We start from the raw sequence: 15,626 nt of genomic DNA, 5'->3' as shown, positions 1-15,626 counted from the left end.
GCGGGTTGCATTTCATTGCATCTCTTTGAAATGCTGTGAACTCGCATTATAAGCATGACTAAACGAGTCGTAAGTAAGATCTCGCCATACAAAATCATCGCCCTATAATTTGCAAAGGACAAATCAAATTATATGAAAATTATTGCCCATTATATTTCTTTCATTTTACTCAGACTAACTAAGAAATTAGTGAAATGAAGGCTAGTAATGCGAGGGACATCTTTGTTTGAGTTCAAGATTATAGTGTGTGGATTAGAGGAATACTTCACCCAACAATGATAATCAGTTACTTCGCCATCATGTCAGTTCAACGCATATGACTGTCTTTCTTGGAGATGTTTAGGAGAATGTTTACACTGCTCTTTTACATATAATGAAAGCAGACGGTGGTCAGGACAAAAAAAAATCATCATAGTGGACTACATTTAATTTGTCATCCACTTGCAGTCTTGACTTCTTAGCCAATGGCATTTGACGTCTTTGAAGTGAAAACTTGCCACAACAAACTCACACAGGTTTAGAACGACATGAGGGCGAGTAAATGATGACAGAATTAAACATTTTGGGTGAATTATCCCTTTAAAGTTGGTGAATCTTGCACTACTGACCCAATCAGTACTCACCATGAAGCAACATGTTCCTTTTTACACATAAAATAGTTTTATGCAACAAATGTGCTGAAAATATCTATTCTACAGCGTGTATCTGGATTTGCATTATTGTTTTGTCATAGAGCTGAATTGTTTGGCCTTGCTGATGACGTTGAAATGGCCAAATCCAAGAAGCATCAGATGTCATGACATCCAAATAGACATAAACTTTGCATTTTCTCATATTTTAGGGCTGAAATGGATATGAAATGGACATTGAGCATGTTGGCAGGTGCTTTATGGCTGAATATGTGTCCAGATGTGATCTCTCAAGTGTTCTCTGTCTTCTTTTCTGTGTCATACGGTTTTAATTCTTTGGTTTTCTTGCTTCTCTGCTTGTTTCGTTTGTCTCACAGGTATTTCCCGCCCCCGATCGGACAGTGCTCCGCCCACACCTGTCAATAGGCTCAGTATGCCGCCGGCCCAAATAACAACCAACACCACACCCCCCCACAACCGCAGGCACCGCCCCACCGCTGTTGCGAAGACAACCAGCAAAGCCTCAACGGTATGAGCATCTAATCTGTTGTATTATATAGCGCATCATGCAATACGCGTCGTGCCTGTAACCCCTTCAGCCGTGACTTATTCACGATACAGCACTAGCTTATTGCTTTTATTAAACGGTTACCACACTATATAAATATTAAAGCTAAAAAATATGTATCTATGCAACTTTCATGAATTAAAATCACTGAAAGCCTTCCTTCCGCTGGAAAAAATATTCCCTGACCGTGAACAGCAACAGAAGTTACATACATTATTTCACCGTTAGATGGCGGCACAGAGTGAGTCAGTCAGTAGAGAAGACTTGTATATTGAAAGGACTGAAACTTGTGAACACGGAGAAGCAAGACGCAACTGAAAAATGTCTAGCGTGTCACGGGAAAATCGCAGCGGACATTCAAACAGATTTTTTATTATGAATATAGCACTGACCTGAAGGAAAATGCTATATCTACTGTGAATGAAGATACACTCGCTTACTCGATCTCACACAATACTGTACTCTATAAGCTTCAATGAACAATATCATTGAGAACAAACATATTTTTACTTTGCTAAAGCCCTATTCAGACGGGATTAGTGTAACATGAAGAGGAGGGGTAAAGTAATAATTACCAGAGCTTCTCTGTGATTTTAGTCCCGTCCAAATGTGCATCTCAGTGATCATGACGGACAATGTCAGTAAAGATTACAGCGGCTTTTACCTTCAGTAAAAAGGACCGGAGAAATGACCTACTAATCCCGTGCGAATAGACCCGCTGTAAATATGTACGTAAATATTTCGTAATTTCGTGTTTAAAAGTAGTTTCCCGCATCTTTTCAAGTATGGAGACGCTTGAAAAAGCATTCAGTTGTGTTCTAGTCGCTGGGACGAGTCTGTGGCAAAACTCAAGTGTTTTCCACACACCATTCAGATCAGAAAGAAGATCGAAAGCACATGTTAGAGGCACGAAACATATTTTAGCGTTAGGTAAGTGCCTTTTACCAACACAATCCAATCTGAAGCTAATTAATACATCGTTCGACCGGACATAACTGTTTTATATATATAAATATAGGCAGAGAATGTCTAATAGGAAGAGAATTGGCACTCTCTGCTTACTTCCGGTTTCTGGACTGGCTGCAGTAACACGTCTCTGTCCATGCGGGGGCGCTCGCAGGTGAGTGCAGAATGAATGGAGGTCTATGGCGAAAAACCCTCAAAATCCACTTTTCTCAGGATATATAATTTTTTGTCTAGTAATTTGAATGTTGTATTCGAAAGGAGATGCAAAGAAATTACACATTGCTGGGTGTTAGATTTTTTAGAGTCACTTATTTACTTTAAAAAGTCTTTTAAAATGTCAATGACGTCAGAATGCTGACGTCATTAGCAGAATGCTAGCGTGTTATGGGCAACAATAACTCAACCTGTAAGAAATCGAAAAGAAATAAGTACTCGTTCATTCAACTTTCGACCTATAACCCATGTTGAACTTGCAAAACCTACAATAAAATCTGAGATTTCTCAATGGCAATCGGGTGAAAAAGACACATTTAGCCGTCTAGCCCCATAGACTCCCATTCATTCTGCACTCGCCCGCGATCACCTCCAGTGGAATTCTAATGGAACTGCAACCAAGATCGATACAATGGGGCTAATAGGAAGTGCCAAGGCTCTACGTAGACGGGCTCTGATATAGGTTATATGTGTTTGTGCACGTGATATCAGGAAGCAGCGTAACACACACATGACGACAGGAGTGACAGCGGTGTGTACATCGAGTTACTCTCTCACTTCTGCTAGTTTACTGAGATCTCTTATCCTGTGTGGATTGGCCATTAATATTACAGACGTCCTGTGGTAAAATTACACTCATATGCTATATAAATAAAATTGACTTTGACATTAGTTTACTCTCCACTCCACAGACTGGCCAGACCAAAGCATCGCACCAGCCGTCTTCCACATCCCCTCTCTCCAGCCCAAACCAGACGAGCTCCGAGCCCCGCCCGCTCCCGGCGCCGACCCGGCCCAAGGTCAACAGCGTGCTGAACCTGTTTGGCCAGTGGCTGTTTGACGCTGCGCTGGTTCACTGTAAACTCCACTCCGGCCTGAGCAGAGACAGCAGCATGACCGGTATGACTGTAATACCCCTTATAATCAATCCTGCGGTCACCCGTTTTCCTTTGTTTTCATTTCTCTACTTATTTTACCTGTTGAGGGTGTCTTTATTTCTTTTTCTTTTTACAAAATATTCCTACCTGCAAGATTGTACCACATTCAGGGTTGGTGTAGATTCTGTGAATATTGAGATGTTCTGGATTTTATGATTGTTTGTAAGTGAACATCTTATAAAAAATAAAAAAGATGTCATTCGCCAGCCATACACGCATAGAGACCTAAAATTGTATTTAAAATGCAATTAAATGACTGTAGCTCAAGCTCAAACAGTATATCATGACACTAGCAACAACTAGCCAAGGTCATAGGTTCGATTCCTAGGAATGCATGAACTAATAAAAATGTGTTCCTTAATGCTGCTATGTAAGGGTGTGTTCACACTTGCTTCAATTAAAATGAATTCTGGTGCGTTTGCTCTGTTAGTGCGGCTCATTTGAATAAGTGCCATCCGAACCGAAACAAGATGTCCGCCTCCAAACGAACCCTGGTGCGGTTCGACTGAAATATGAGCGCAACATGCACCAAAGACAGGTGATGTAGTGTCGCCCATAGATATCATATAATAAAGTCTAGATGTCTCGTGCGCGCTGCTGGCCAATGGAGGACGACGTCCGCACGTGGCGGCCATCTTGCCACAGGCAGCTCGCTCACTCGTAACATTGTGTTTTAATGCTGCAGGAACTTTTTAAATAACCATAACTTGCTCAATTTTCTACTGATTTTCAAACGGTTTGGTTTGTTATAAACGTCAGAGATGTAGTTATGACACTGCATACATATGAATAATTATAACTAAGGACTTCCATATGGAAATATTATAGCCACGTTAATAACGTTTGTAAGAACCCAAACCGTTTGTAAATCCGTCAAGATTTCAGCGAGATAAGAGTATTTGTGTTCGTGCTGATCACTCCTTACATCAGGTACCACAGAGCCCACCCGAAAGCCTGCCTGTGACAAGATGGCCGCCGGTGATGCCGTTCGAGACTCCGCCGTAAGACATCTAGCCTTATATGGATATCTATGGTGTCGCCCATTACAGTTCAGTACAGGCATCAGAACCACGTGTTCTTGCAGCAGATCTTGCACACAGCATTGTTTTGGATGTTCAGTAAGTTGTGTCCAAAAAAAATTTACGTCATAAAAGCCGTTTTTGTATGTTTAGGTTCGGTGTTAAAAATGACTGAACGCCAGGACTAAATATATAATCTAAATGTTAAAAAGAACCGAACTACAAGTGTGAACACGCCCTAAGTCAGTTTGGATTAAAGCGTCTTCCAAATGCACACATGGAAATGGAAAAACATGCATTGATGAATTTTGAAACTGATGCAAACGCTTCTGTTAATTGGTCATGACAAATATTAGCCGATTAATTGACTCCATTGAAATTGGTTTATTGCTATGTTTACATGTATGTTAAGTTAAAGTAGATTTATGATTCAGCTTTTGCACTCATGTCAACTGAAAAGTTCTATTGTTTGAATAAATTACTACCAAATAGGCTTTTAATCTGATGAGAATGTGGGATTAATCCAGTGTTTTATGTAGTGAATTGATTGAAATCATTCATAGCGTTGCGTACATCTTTTCTTTTCTTGCATTTGTTTTTGTTCAGTTTTAATTTGTGCATGATTTGGTAATTTTCTAATGGTCTCCCTGTGTCTTTAAAACCACAAAAACAGAACAATAGTTTACTGAACTCTACTATTACTGCTGTTCTTTGATTTGTTTCCATTTTTATCTCTGTTATCTTGCAGCAACATTTTTCCAAATTCTTCTTTCTTATAAATCTTGTAAGTAGGAACACAAGCTTTACCAGTTGCAGTTATTTGGTTCATTTCAGTTTGTTTACTTCAATCTTTTTCTTTCGTTACACTGTCACTCGTTCATTGTTGCAGTACTTGTTTTCTTGGGGCAAGAGACTTGCGCATAAACTGCTTGAGTTAAAGGTCCGGGAGTGTTTTGACTGCTGCCCAAATCCCATTGGCTCAACTGCAACAAATATTCAGGATCCTGAGGTGGGACGTTGGCCGAGAACACCGTGCCGATGTTTTACGAGCGTCACGTGTCCACCGAGACCCGAGAATGTTTGTTGCGCTTGATCCTTCTCCTTGATTCAACTTACCCCCGCCATCATTAAAACTAGTTCCTACCCATATCATCTCCTGAAGGACCTCTACTAACTGATCTTCTCCAAAGAAACACACCAACCAATGTTATTTTGAGTTTTTGCCCAGCATTTATTTGACAGCTTTTTGTTTTACGTTAGCGTTTGATTCATTTCTTTCAGTTTTCATTTGTTCCTTTTATGTTATGTATGGATATTTATGCATGTCGTGGTTGTTGGTGCAATTTGTTTCAGCCATATTGTGCCTTAATGTCTTAATTTAGGATGCTGGACTATAAAAATTGGCCTTTAATCAACGTTTGTCTGACATGAAATCCAACTGACATGCTCTGATAACAGGGATACTGACCAGGAGATGTAGAAGAGCGTGTTCTGTTCTGTCTCGAGTCCCGATTGCACATTATGGCACAACACTAATGAGATTTTGTGTGATCTGAACAAGACCGGGTCCTCCAAATAGATACAAACGTGCCGGTGTCGCAAAAGTCCCATTAGATTAGAACTCGCTTCCTACTGCAAATGAAATTATGCCTGTCAAACAAATGTAATAAACTCTTGTGGAAGGACAAATCTTTTATAATTTGAGCATTTATAGCTACAAATGTAGTAGTATTACATATTTACCCCTTTCACTTAGTATTTTAATATATACATTACCTGTCAAAAGTTTGAAATAATTATGATTTTCTTTTTATGTTTCTTGATCATCAAATCATCATATTAGAGTGATTTCTGAAGGATCGTGTGACACTGGAGTAATGATGCTGAAAATTCAGCTTTGATCACAGGAATAAATTACATTTTAATATAAATTCATATAGAAGAGTTATTTTAAATTGTAAATATTTTTTGTATTAATATATATTTTTATAGTTTAATATGACTGTTTTTGCTGTTCTTGCAATCAATTTTCTTTCAAAAACATTAAAAGAAAAACTTAATTCCAAAGTTTTAATTCCAAAACTCTCCATTTTAATAATTATTAGAATCTTTATAATGTTGACAGTGTCATTTGCATTTTGAAGTTGCATTGTCTATGTGCATCCACATATTTTGCCCGTTTAATAATACATCATGCAATTTGTCTTATAATTGGCAGTGCATCAAAAGATCAAGTCAGAATAGTTGAAATTGTTTACATTGCAGCTCTTGAAGTGTGTAAGCAGTGCTGTAGTTTGATGCTTTGCTCCTTATAAAGTTCAATGCATTGAACGTTGACACCTTAAGGTTAATATGTTTGTTTGTAAAATCATGATGTTAATGTTTAAAATCGTAATATATTCATGCCTTATAGTCTTATTTAGCAGATTAGAGCAAATTAGTCGCCGTTTTTTTATTTTTCTACCTGTAAAATCTCTTTGTCGGTAATCCCTGTCATGGCCTCCTGCAATACGCATGAAAAAAGTGTCACTTAGTGTTTGTCTCTCTCTCCCTCTCTCTACATCTCCCTCTCTCTCTCTCCCTCTACCACTCCCTCTCTCTCTCCCTCTCTTTCTCTCTCTCTCTCTCTCTCTCTCTCTCTCTCTCTCTCTCTCTCTCTCTCTCTCTCTCTCTCTCTCTCTCTCTCTCTCTCTCTCTCTCTCTCTCTCTCTCTCTCTCTCTCTCTCTCTCTCTCCCTCTCCCTCTCTCTCTCTCTCTCTCTCTCTCTAACTCAGCCCTGGCGACTCAAGCTGGAGTTGAGCTGAGACGTAAAGGGTCTCAGATGTCGACGGACACCATGGTCTCCAACCCCATGTTTGACGCCAACGAGTTTCCTGATAATTACGAGTCTGGTCGAGCCGAAGCGTGTGGGACGCTGTGCAGGATCTTCTGCAGTAAGAAGACTGGAGAGGAGATACTTCCAGTGTACCTGTCCAGGTAATCACTAGTTGTTCTCAAGGAATCACCTCTTCAATGTTGCTTCGAGTCTCCTATATAATAGGTTTACATGCATCCAAGGTCATAAAACACTTTTTATCATAATATCAATTTCAGCAGCAGTGTCTGAAACGGTTAGTTTGAAGATTCAGTCTCTCTAAACTCCGCCTTTCTGAGAGCTGCTCTGCTCTGATTGGTCAGATGGCCCAGTCTGTTGTGATTGGTTGACCGCTTATCTCATCAAAGTGGATTTGCTTTGTCAGCAGAAAACAGCGTCTTCTCGACATTAACAACACGAACCAAACTCTTCCAGTCTCAGATACAACTAAAATAATAATAATGTTTAATTTATATAGTGCCTTTTCCAGGCTCAAGGACGCTTCACAATAACCGTAAAGAACAAACAATCAGTTCATACATAATAAATGGATAATAGACATTTGCCCAGTCCAAGAAATGACTGTTGCATATTGCATACCAATCGAATACAAACAGATACAAAAAACAAAACAAAAAACATTACAGTGTTTAAGGGCGGGGCAAAGTAGACATTGTTTGCAGGAAGCCAATGAAAGCAATAGGCTGGCATTATGCAAATTAGTTACAAACCAACGTAAGCTCGAGCAGGAAGTAAGACTGGAATTACTGACGACCTGTTTCAGGCAGTTCAGATTCACTTCCTTTTAAGACAATAACTTAATTTACTTGCACTTGGATCTTTGAAACTTTGCAGACCTTTTACATCACAAACAGCCCTTACATTATTAAGGCCCTTGCACACTGAGTCTGAAATTCGCATCCGAAATTTTCGCACGTTAAAAAATAAATACGACCTCACGTTATGTCAATCACGCTTGCACACTTTCATCCGTCATGAAAGAATTTGGATCGGGTTCGATTTTCTGCATTTTTCGCATCCGTTGCAAGCATTTTGAATGGTGTTTTGACAATTCAGAGCCACCGAATCATGGGACCTTTACACTACATGAAAGTAAGATCCAAAAAAGCACAATATTGCACATTAACTAAAAAAATTAACTTTTGTTCTGTATCTGATGGTTCTGTCAGGTTCTACATGGTCCTGATCCAGGGTCTTCAGATATCAGACTTCATTTGTAGGCCCGTTCTAGCCAGCATCATCCTGAATTCTTCGGCTCTGTTCTGCTCCGATCTCAAAGGGATCAATGTTGTGGTTCCATACTTCATATCTGCACTGGAGACCATCTTACCTGATCGGTGAGCAATGCTTTCAATGTCTGGACACAAAAACTTAGAACTTAAAATATTCGAATGTTTTCTGGGATTTTGTAAATAATGATAATTAGACCGTATTTTGCTGACTGTGTTTTTGTGCTGGTACCTTTGGATGTTGTGCACATCTGACTACCAAAGCTTTTCATGTTCTGTGCGTTGATTTCGTAAAATTGATTTCAGGGGGCATTTCTTTCTAACATTATGAGATGCATGCCTAATATTTTATGTCCAATTCTGACATTAAATCTATAAATTCAATTGGAAAATTAATTCACTAAAGGCTTTTACCAATCCATTTAAATGAGTGTCAAAGAAGTGCAATCTAAAGCAGCATTTAAATGTATTTGCACTGCAATTACAAATGCATGAATAATGCAATGAGATTAATGTTTTAAAATAAAATATTTTGAATATAGCAATATGAAAAAACTAATTTAGTTGGCCCAAAAACAGACAGTATTGTTTCTAAAATGTAACTCACAATATTAACTTCTTGTTTATTAAACTGTTTTATAAAATCGATGTCAAATTTGCAAGCTGATATTCAGGAAAAAAGCACTTGTGATACAGTGCTATGCATAAGTTTAGACACCCATGCTAAAGTTGACTAAAAAGAGGAATAAAAAATCATCTTTTGGAAATTGAACTTAATGCCAAATTTCTTTGTGAATGAATAATGTATCGTAAATAAATAAATGTTTTTCCTTAAAATACAGGGTGCATAAGTTTGGACACCCCTATGTTAAATTCCCATAGAGGCAGGCAGATTTTTATTTTTATTTTTAAGTATTTTTTTTTATTTGATTTTTAGGATACTATGCATCCTGATAAAGTTCCCTTGGCCTTTGGAATTAAAATAGCCCAACATCATCACATAGCCTTCACCATACCTAGAGACTGGCATTAAAAATAAAAATAAAAAAAATACTTAAAATAAAAATCTGCCTGCCTCTATGGGAATTTAACATAGGGGTGTCCAAACTTATGCACCCTGTATTTTAAGGAAAAACATTTATTTATTTACGATACATTATTCATTCACAAAGAAAATTGGTTTCCTTAAAGGTTGGATTTTTCCAAATTTTTTTAATTAAGGCATTAAGTTCAGTTTCCAAAAGATGATTTTTTATTCCTCTTTTTAGTCAACTTTAGTATGGGTGTCTAAACTTATGCATAGCACTGTATATTGCTTAACTATAGGATATAGAAATATATCACCATTTTTGCCCTCAAAAGTACAAGATTTTTGGGGTCCTTATATTAGACCACATCACGCATGCCCTCTACGTGTATTTTAGTCTGGGTTTTTTTGCAATGTGAGTGACATACTCTATAACACCACCTTCCACGTTGTTAAAACAACAGCTATAATATTATCGTAGATGATGCCTATCCCACACCCCTACTACTGAACATGCTCGATCGTTAATGCATTTATTTATGTTAATTGTGCTCCGTCAGAGAGTTGTCCAAGTTTAAGTCATACGTGAACCCTACTGAGCTGAGAAGAGCTTCCATCCATATCTTGCTATCCATGCTTCCTCTTCCTCACCACTTTGGCAACGTCAAATCGGAGGTAAAAGGGGGTTTATTATCCAGTAATCTTCTTGGGATCTCTGTAACTTAATTTTTTGAGAAAAAAATCTGTGGTTTTCTAATTACATTTGCAGATTCTGCTGGAAGGGAAATTCAGTAATGATGAAAACTCACTCCATGAGAAGGCGGTCACCTTCCTCTCCCTGAAGCTGCGATTGGTCAATATTTTGATCGGCGCCTTGCAAACAGAGACAGACTCGATCAATACACAGATGATACTGGGTACGCCTGTTCAATATGTCCATTTACTGTTTTGTCAAGTGAAATGTTATAAAACAAACTATATATACATGGATACTATTTTATATTATTATAATAAAATAACTATATTATTATTATTATAAATTTTTGTTATAAAAGCAATAATAAAGCAATAAGGAAGTATGTAGTGATTACAGAAGAAAAAAAAATAGTGTAAGTCCTGTAAGTGTAAACCGTAAAAGTTTAATTTCCAAAATTACAGTTTTTTTAATTTATATTATGTATTATCTCAGGAAAAAGTGAACAGCAAATGTGCAATATTCCTATATGGAGGTAATTGTTTTTATTGTGTGTGTTTGTTGTAGTTTTTTTTTTTTTTTTACTGTACTTTCTCAATGTCTATTTATTGTGTGTAGTTTTGTTAGTTCTTCTTTTATGTTGAGTTTTTAATGTTGACTCAATGAGCTTTGCTACAAAAATTCCTATGTACTTCTACTAGTACAGTACAAATGGCGAATAAAACTTCAATCAATTCATTCAATCAGTCAAATCAAATAGAAAAATCAAAATTACGCAAACTGGCAGTGGAAAGTCTGTTCTAAAACTTAATATTCCCTTGAAATGCAATTGATCTCGAGTATCTAAAAAAAGTAATGGTTAAAGGAATATGAAGTAGCCTTAAATAGTTTCCAGTCAGAAAAATTACACTGTGTCCTAACCAGAAGCGATGCGATAAGATTCCAGCGACAAAATAATGTGTCTGTCCACACTAGACGAGATGTGACTGCGAGATGTTAAAATCAATCAAAACCCACAGCCAATCAGAACAGCGTGTGGGTAGAGTCAGCCAATCAGAACAGTTTATGGGCGGAGTCAGCCAATCAGAACAGCGTGCGGGCAGAGTCAGCCAATCAGAACAGCGTGCGGGCGGAGTCAGCCAATCAGAACAGCGTGGGGGCAGAGTCAGCCAATCAGAACAGCGTGGGGGCAGAGTCAGCCAATCAGAACAGCGTGCGGGCAGAGTCAGCCTATCAGAACAGCGTGGGGGCAGAGTCAGCCAATCAGAACAGCGTGCGGGTGGAGTCAGCCAATCAGAACAGCGTGCGGGCGGAGTCAGCCAATCAGAACAGCGTGTGGGCGGAGTCAGCCAATCAGAACAGCGTGTGGGCGGAGTCAGCCAATCAGAACAGCGTGTGGGCAGAGTCAGCCAATCAGAACAGCGTGCGGGCAGAGTCAGCCTATCAGAACAGCGTGCGGGCGGAGTCAGCCAATCAGAACAGCGTGTGGGCGGAGTCAGCCAATCAGAACAGCGTGTGGGCAGAGTCAGCTAATCAGAACAGCGTGTGGGCGGAATCAGCCAATCAGAACAGCGTGTGGGCGGAGTCAGCCAATCAGAACAGCGCGGAGTCAGCCAATCAGAACAGCGTGTGGGCGGAGTCTCACAGCACCAAAAAGTAATCTTGAAGGCACTCGCAAGAAAATGAACAAGTCGCTACATAATCAAATTCACAAATATTACACCATTTAAACATTATTAAAAATACATAGGCTGAGTTACTAAAACAATCTTTGTCAAAGAATACACTTGTTTGTTCACAGTTTGTTTAATTTCAAGATCTGAGGTGAATTATCCATAGTTGCTTTTACAGCGGCAAAGCTGGAGCACTAAATGATATTCAGAGTCACATTACACGCTTTAAACATTAAATAAAGCACATAAACAGTCGCTGAGATTATAATCGCCACACTTTGTGTTTGTTGTCCCAGCGCGACATCGCAGAAAATTAGAAACCGTTTCTGAAATAGAAACGTCGCGGCTGGTTAGGACAAACACTCTGATTAACATGGAAATGATGCCTTTTATCGCGTGTAGTGAGGACACAGTGTTATTTTTTTCTTTTATCCCTGTGAGTGTCAATAATAACTTCATATGTGTGTCGTTTTACAGCGGCGATGCTGAACATCGTCCAGGATTCGGCTCTGTTGGAGTCTGTCGGTGCCCAAGCTGAAGTGGTACGAGTTATACTTTCTGCTTGTTATTTATAGAGCTTGAACTGGATTTGAAGTGTCTGCAAGATGATCTGTGATAAAGAACATGTACAATTCCTCAGTTATAAATGGCATTGATGAAGTGCTGGTGTGAATGTGTTTTGTAGGGCAGTGTGGATGGAAGCCATTCTCTGGCGAAGAGCCACAGTCGCAATAACAGTGGCATCAGCAACGCTAGCGCTGGCAGCTCCGAAGCCACGACTCCTGACAGCGATCGACCCGCTCAAGCCCTGCTGAGGGACTACGGTAAGAGACACACTAATGCAGAACAACCACTGCATCTCAGGCATTTGAGCTTCGACTGTTTGACTTTGACCAATTTCTTTCGTTCTTCTTATGCATTTAGCAAGTTTAGATGACAGGTTTCACTTAAAATCAAAAATCATAATTGTCGATTATTCCCTTGAAATTGCGATTATTAATTACGATTATCACATTTTACTTTGAATGGTGTTTTGAATAGCTTAAAACCATAGTTTTACGCGACTACATGCCATATTGTATATCAAAATAAACAAGCTGAAAACACTCTTCCTGAAAAACCTTTATTGCTTTTCTATTGTAATGAGCCTCAAATGTCAAATATTCATTTTTTTATTATTATTATTTAAAGAAACCAAACCAAAGTAAAATTATGCATAGTATTATAATGTTATACTAAAACTAAAATTAAAACAATGGGGAAAAAAACCTTAAGAAAAAAAAAACATCTCAAGCACAGAATAATGAAAGTTTTTGTAATTACGCCTTTGAATGATTACATAATTGTGGCATTGTAATCGCGATCACAAATTCCATTAATCGTGCAGCCCTAGGTTTCACACACTTATTCCAGTAATGCCAGGATTGATCAGTAGAAATCCCAGAATGACTCGCATATCCTATCAATAATCCCGTTTATTATATCCGCACTCACATTTACCACAGCAACCAGAGTGTAGGTTAGTTTATTTTATTTGTGCCATCACACAACATGATTTTTCTTTAGATTTTCTGTGGATTTTGGGGAACATTCAAGCCTAAACGCCAGTTTAACACACTCCTAACTAACTCAACCAGACCCCGCCCCTTTATTCTGCATATTAATTATTATAATGAGGAATATTGTGACGCGTTCGTTCCCGGGAAGAAACTCAAGACTACAATAGAGGCGTTTCAGGGAGTTCAGAAACACTGACACTGATATAGAGAAGAACTCCCTCAGAGGGACTTTATGCTCAAACAGCAACATGACACACTAAAGAAAGATAAACATGGAAATAAGCAAAGTTTATTACTTGCTTTAAAGCAAGTAATGCATCTCTGCATGTTTGTAGAAGTTGCATGGTGTCCGTCAAACACGTTGATGGTGCATTTTAAAACGCAACATATATTTCTTTAAACCCAAAGCTGTTGATCTGTCGAACATCTTTAACCAGTTTTGTTTTGTATAATGAATGCTTTTTATTATTTTCAAAGCATGACGTCAGATGACGCCTAACGCGGCTTATGAGTTGGCTGGACTAGATGATCATCACTGTCTGTAACTTGTTCTTGTGCTCGTCTGTGTTCATGTGTATGGTTCATCATTGCCGTCACATGTCTCAGTGCCTGGCTTGCGTTTTGTGCACGTGTGTGTTACTAACCCGCTGTCTGTGGCGTGCTGTGTGTTATATCCCAGCTCTCCACACAGACACGGCGGCCGGGCTGCTGATCCGAAGCATCCACTTGCTCACGCAGAGACTCAACTCCCAGTGGAGACTCGACATGAGCATCTCACTGGCCGCCCTCGAGCTGCTAGCCGGCCTCGCCAAGGTACGCTGACAGATTCAGCTCTACAATTATATCTATCACTTATTTTGTAAAATTAACATAGGATTATTGCTTGTAAAGGTTATTGTTTGTAAAGTAGGAGATTGATTTTTGGGCTGAATATGATTGCATATAATTTCGTTGTACTCTTTTGTATAATGACAAATAAAGATTCTGATACAGTAAATGGTTATAGCCAGTGGGTCTATATATATATATATATATATATATATATATATATACACTACCAGTCAGTTTGGAATAATTATGATTTTTAATGTTATCTTATCCTCACCAAGGCTGCATTTATTTGATCAAAAATACAGTACAAATTGTGAATTTTTTTATTACAATCTAAAAAAGCTGTTTTCTGTGTGAATATATTGTAAAGTGTAATTTATTCCTGTGATCAAAGCTGAATTTTCAGCATCATTACTCCAGTCTTCAGTGTCACATGATCCTCCACATGATGATGATTTGATGCTCAAGAAACATTTCTTCATATTTCTGTGGAAACCGTGATACACTATCATTCAAAAGTTAAAAAAATTAACTAAATTAATACTTTTATTCAGCAAGGATGTATTAAATTGGTTAAAAGTGACATTCATAATGTTATAAAACATTTCTACTTCAGATAAATGCTGTTCTTTAGAACTTTCTATTCAAAGATTCTTGAAAAACAAATCATCATATTAGAGCGATTTCTGAAGGATCATGTGACACTGAAGACTGGAGGAATGATGCTGAAAATTCAGCAGGAATTATTGCAGTATTTATTTACAATATTACTGTTTTTAATGCATTTTTTTATCAAATAAATGCTGTCTTGGTGAGCAGAAGAGTAATTATTCCAAACTTTTAAACCGCTCGTGTGCAAAATGAGTGAAATGCGTGTTTGTTGTGCGTACAGGTGAAGGTGAGTGTGGACTCGTCTGATCGTAAGCGTGCGGTCAGCTCTGTGTGCAGTTACATCGTGTATCAGTGCAGTCGCCCGGCTCCGCTGCACTCCAGAGACCTGCACTCCATGATCGTCGCCGCCTTCCACTGCCTGTGTGTGTGGCTCACCGAACACCCCGAGATGCTCAACGAGAAGGTACGGCCAGTCAAACTCAACTTCAGCTGGTTAGAGTCGTAAATGCTGAAACTGGAGCAGTCAAACAAGCCACTTCTCTATATTAAACTTCCTGTTTGTGTCCAAATCTCATCTAGTTCAATGACAAATATCAGTGACAACCAAGAAACAATGTGATGTTTTTACACCTTTTTTTGATTTGGCTTTTAAGCTTCATAAAGAGAGCGGCAGTGGTTCCACTTCCACTTCTCGCTTTACTTTTTGACGCCTTTAATTGAAACCTCTTTAAAACGGTGATAGATTTGATACGGTTGATTCAGTTCCATGCTATATACAGAAGCGTTTAAAAGT

The 15,626-nt window shown here is 38.6% G+C and overlaps 1 protein-coding gene across 7 annotated transcripts in view; it reads left to right on the top strand.

Annotated features, from left to right (window-relative positions):
• ralgapb (Ral GTPase activating protein non-catalytic subunit beta) overlaps positions 1–15,626 on the top strand; it is a 48,249-nt gene that overhangs the window by 15,264 nt on the left and 17,359 nt on the right. For 4 of the 7 annotated variants that reach the window (XM_081380368.1, XM_081380366.1, XM_081380363.1 and 1 more), the window contains 10 exons: positions 1,007–1,158; positions 3,069–3,276; positions 7,108–7,309; positions 8,378–8,545; positions 10,025–10,139; positions 10,234–10,381; positions 12,309–12,373; positions 12,517–12,655; positions 14,070–14,203; positions 15,114–15,296. In XM_081380368.1, the coding sequence (XP_081236494.1) occupies positions 1,007–1,158; positions 3,069–3,276; positions 7,108–7,309; positions 8,378–8,545; positions 10,025–10,139; positions 10,234–10,381; positions 12,309–12,373; positions 12,517–12,655; positions 14,070–14,203; positions 15,114–15,296 (1,514 nt within the window). The remainder of the gene's footprint in view (positions 1–1,006; positions 1,159–3,068; positions 3,277–7,107; positions 7,310–8,377; positions 8,546–10,024; positions 10,140–10,233; positions 10,382–12,308; positions 12,374–12,516; positions 12,656–14,069; positions 14,204–15,113; positions 15,297–15,626) is intronic. The other 3 variants (XM_081380367.1, XM_081380365.1, XM_081380364.1) reach the window with 1 other exon arrangement.

Source organism: Scardinius erythrophthalmus (genome assembly GCF_964197995.2).
Source record: "Scardinius erythrophthalmus genome assembly, chromosome: 12".
Taxonomy (NCBI): domain Eukaryota; kingdom Metazoa; phylum Chordata; class Actinopteri; order Cypriniformes; family Leuciscidae; genus Scardinius; species Scardinius erythrophthalmus.
This window is presented reverse-complemented; position numbering and strand designations above follow the sequence as displayed.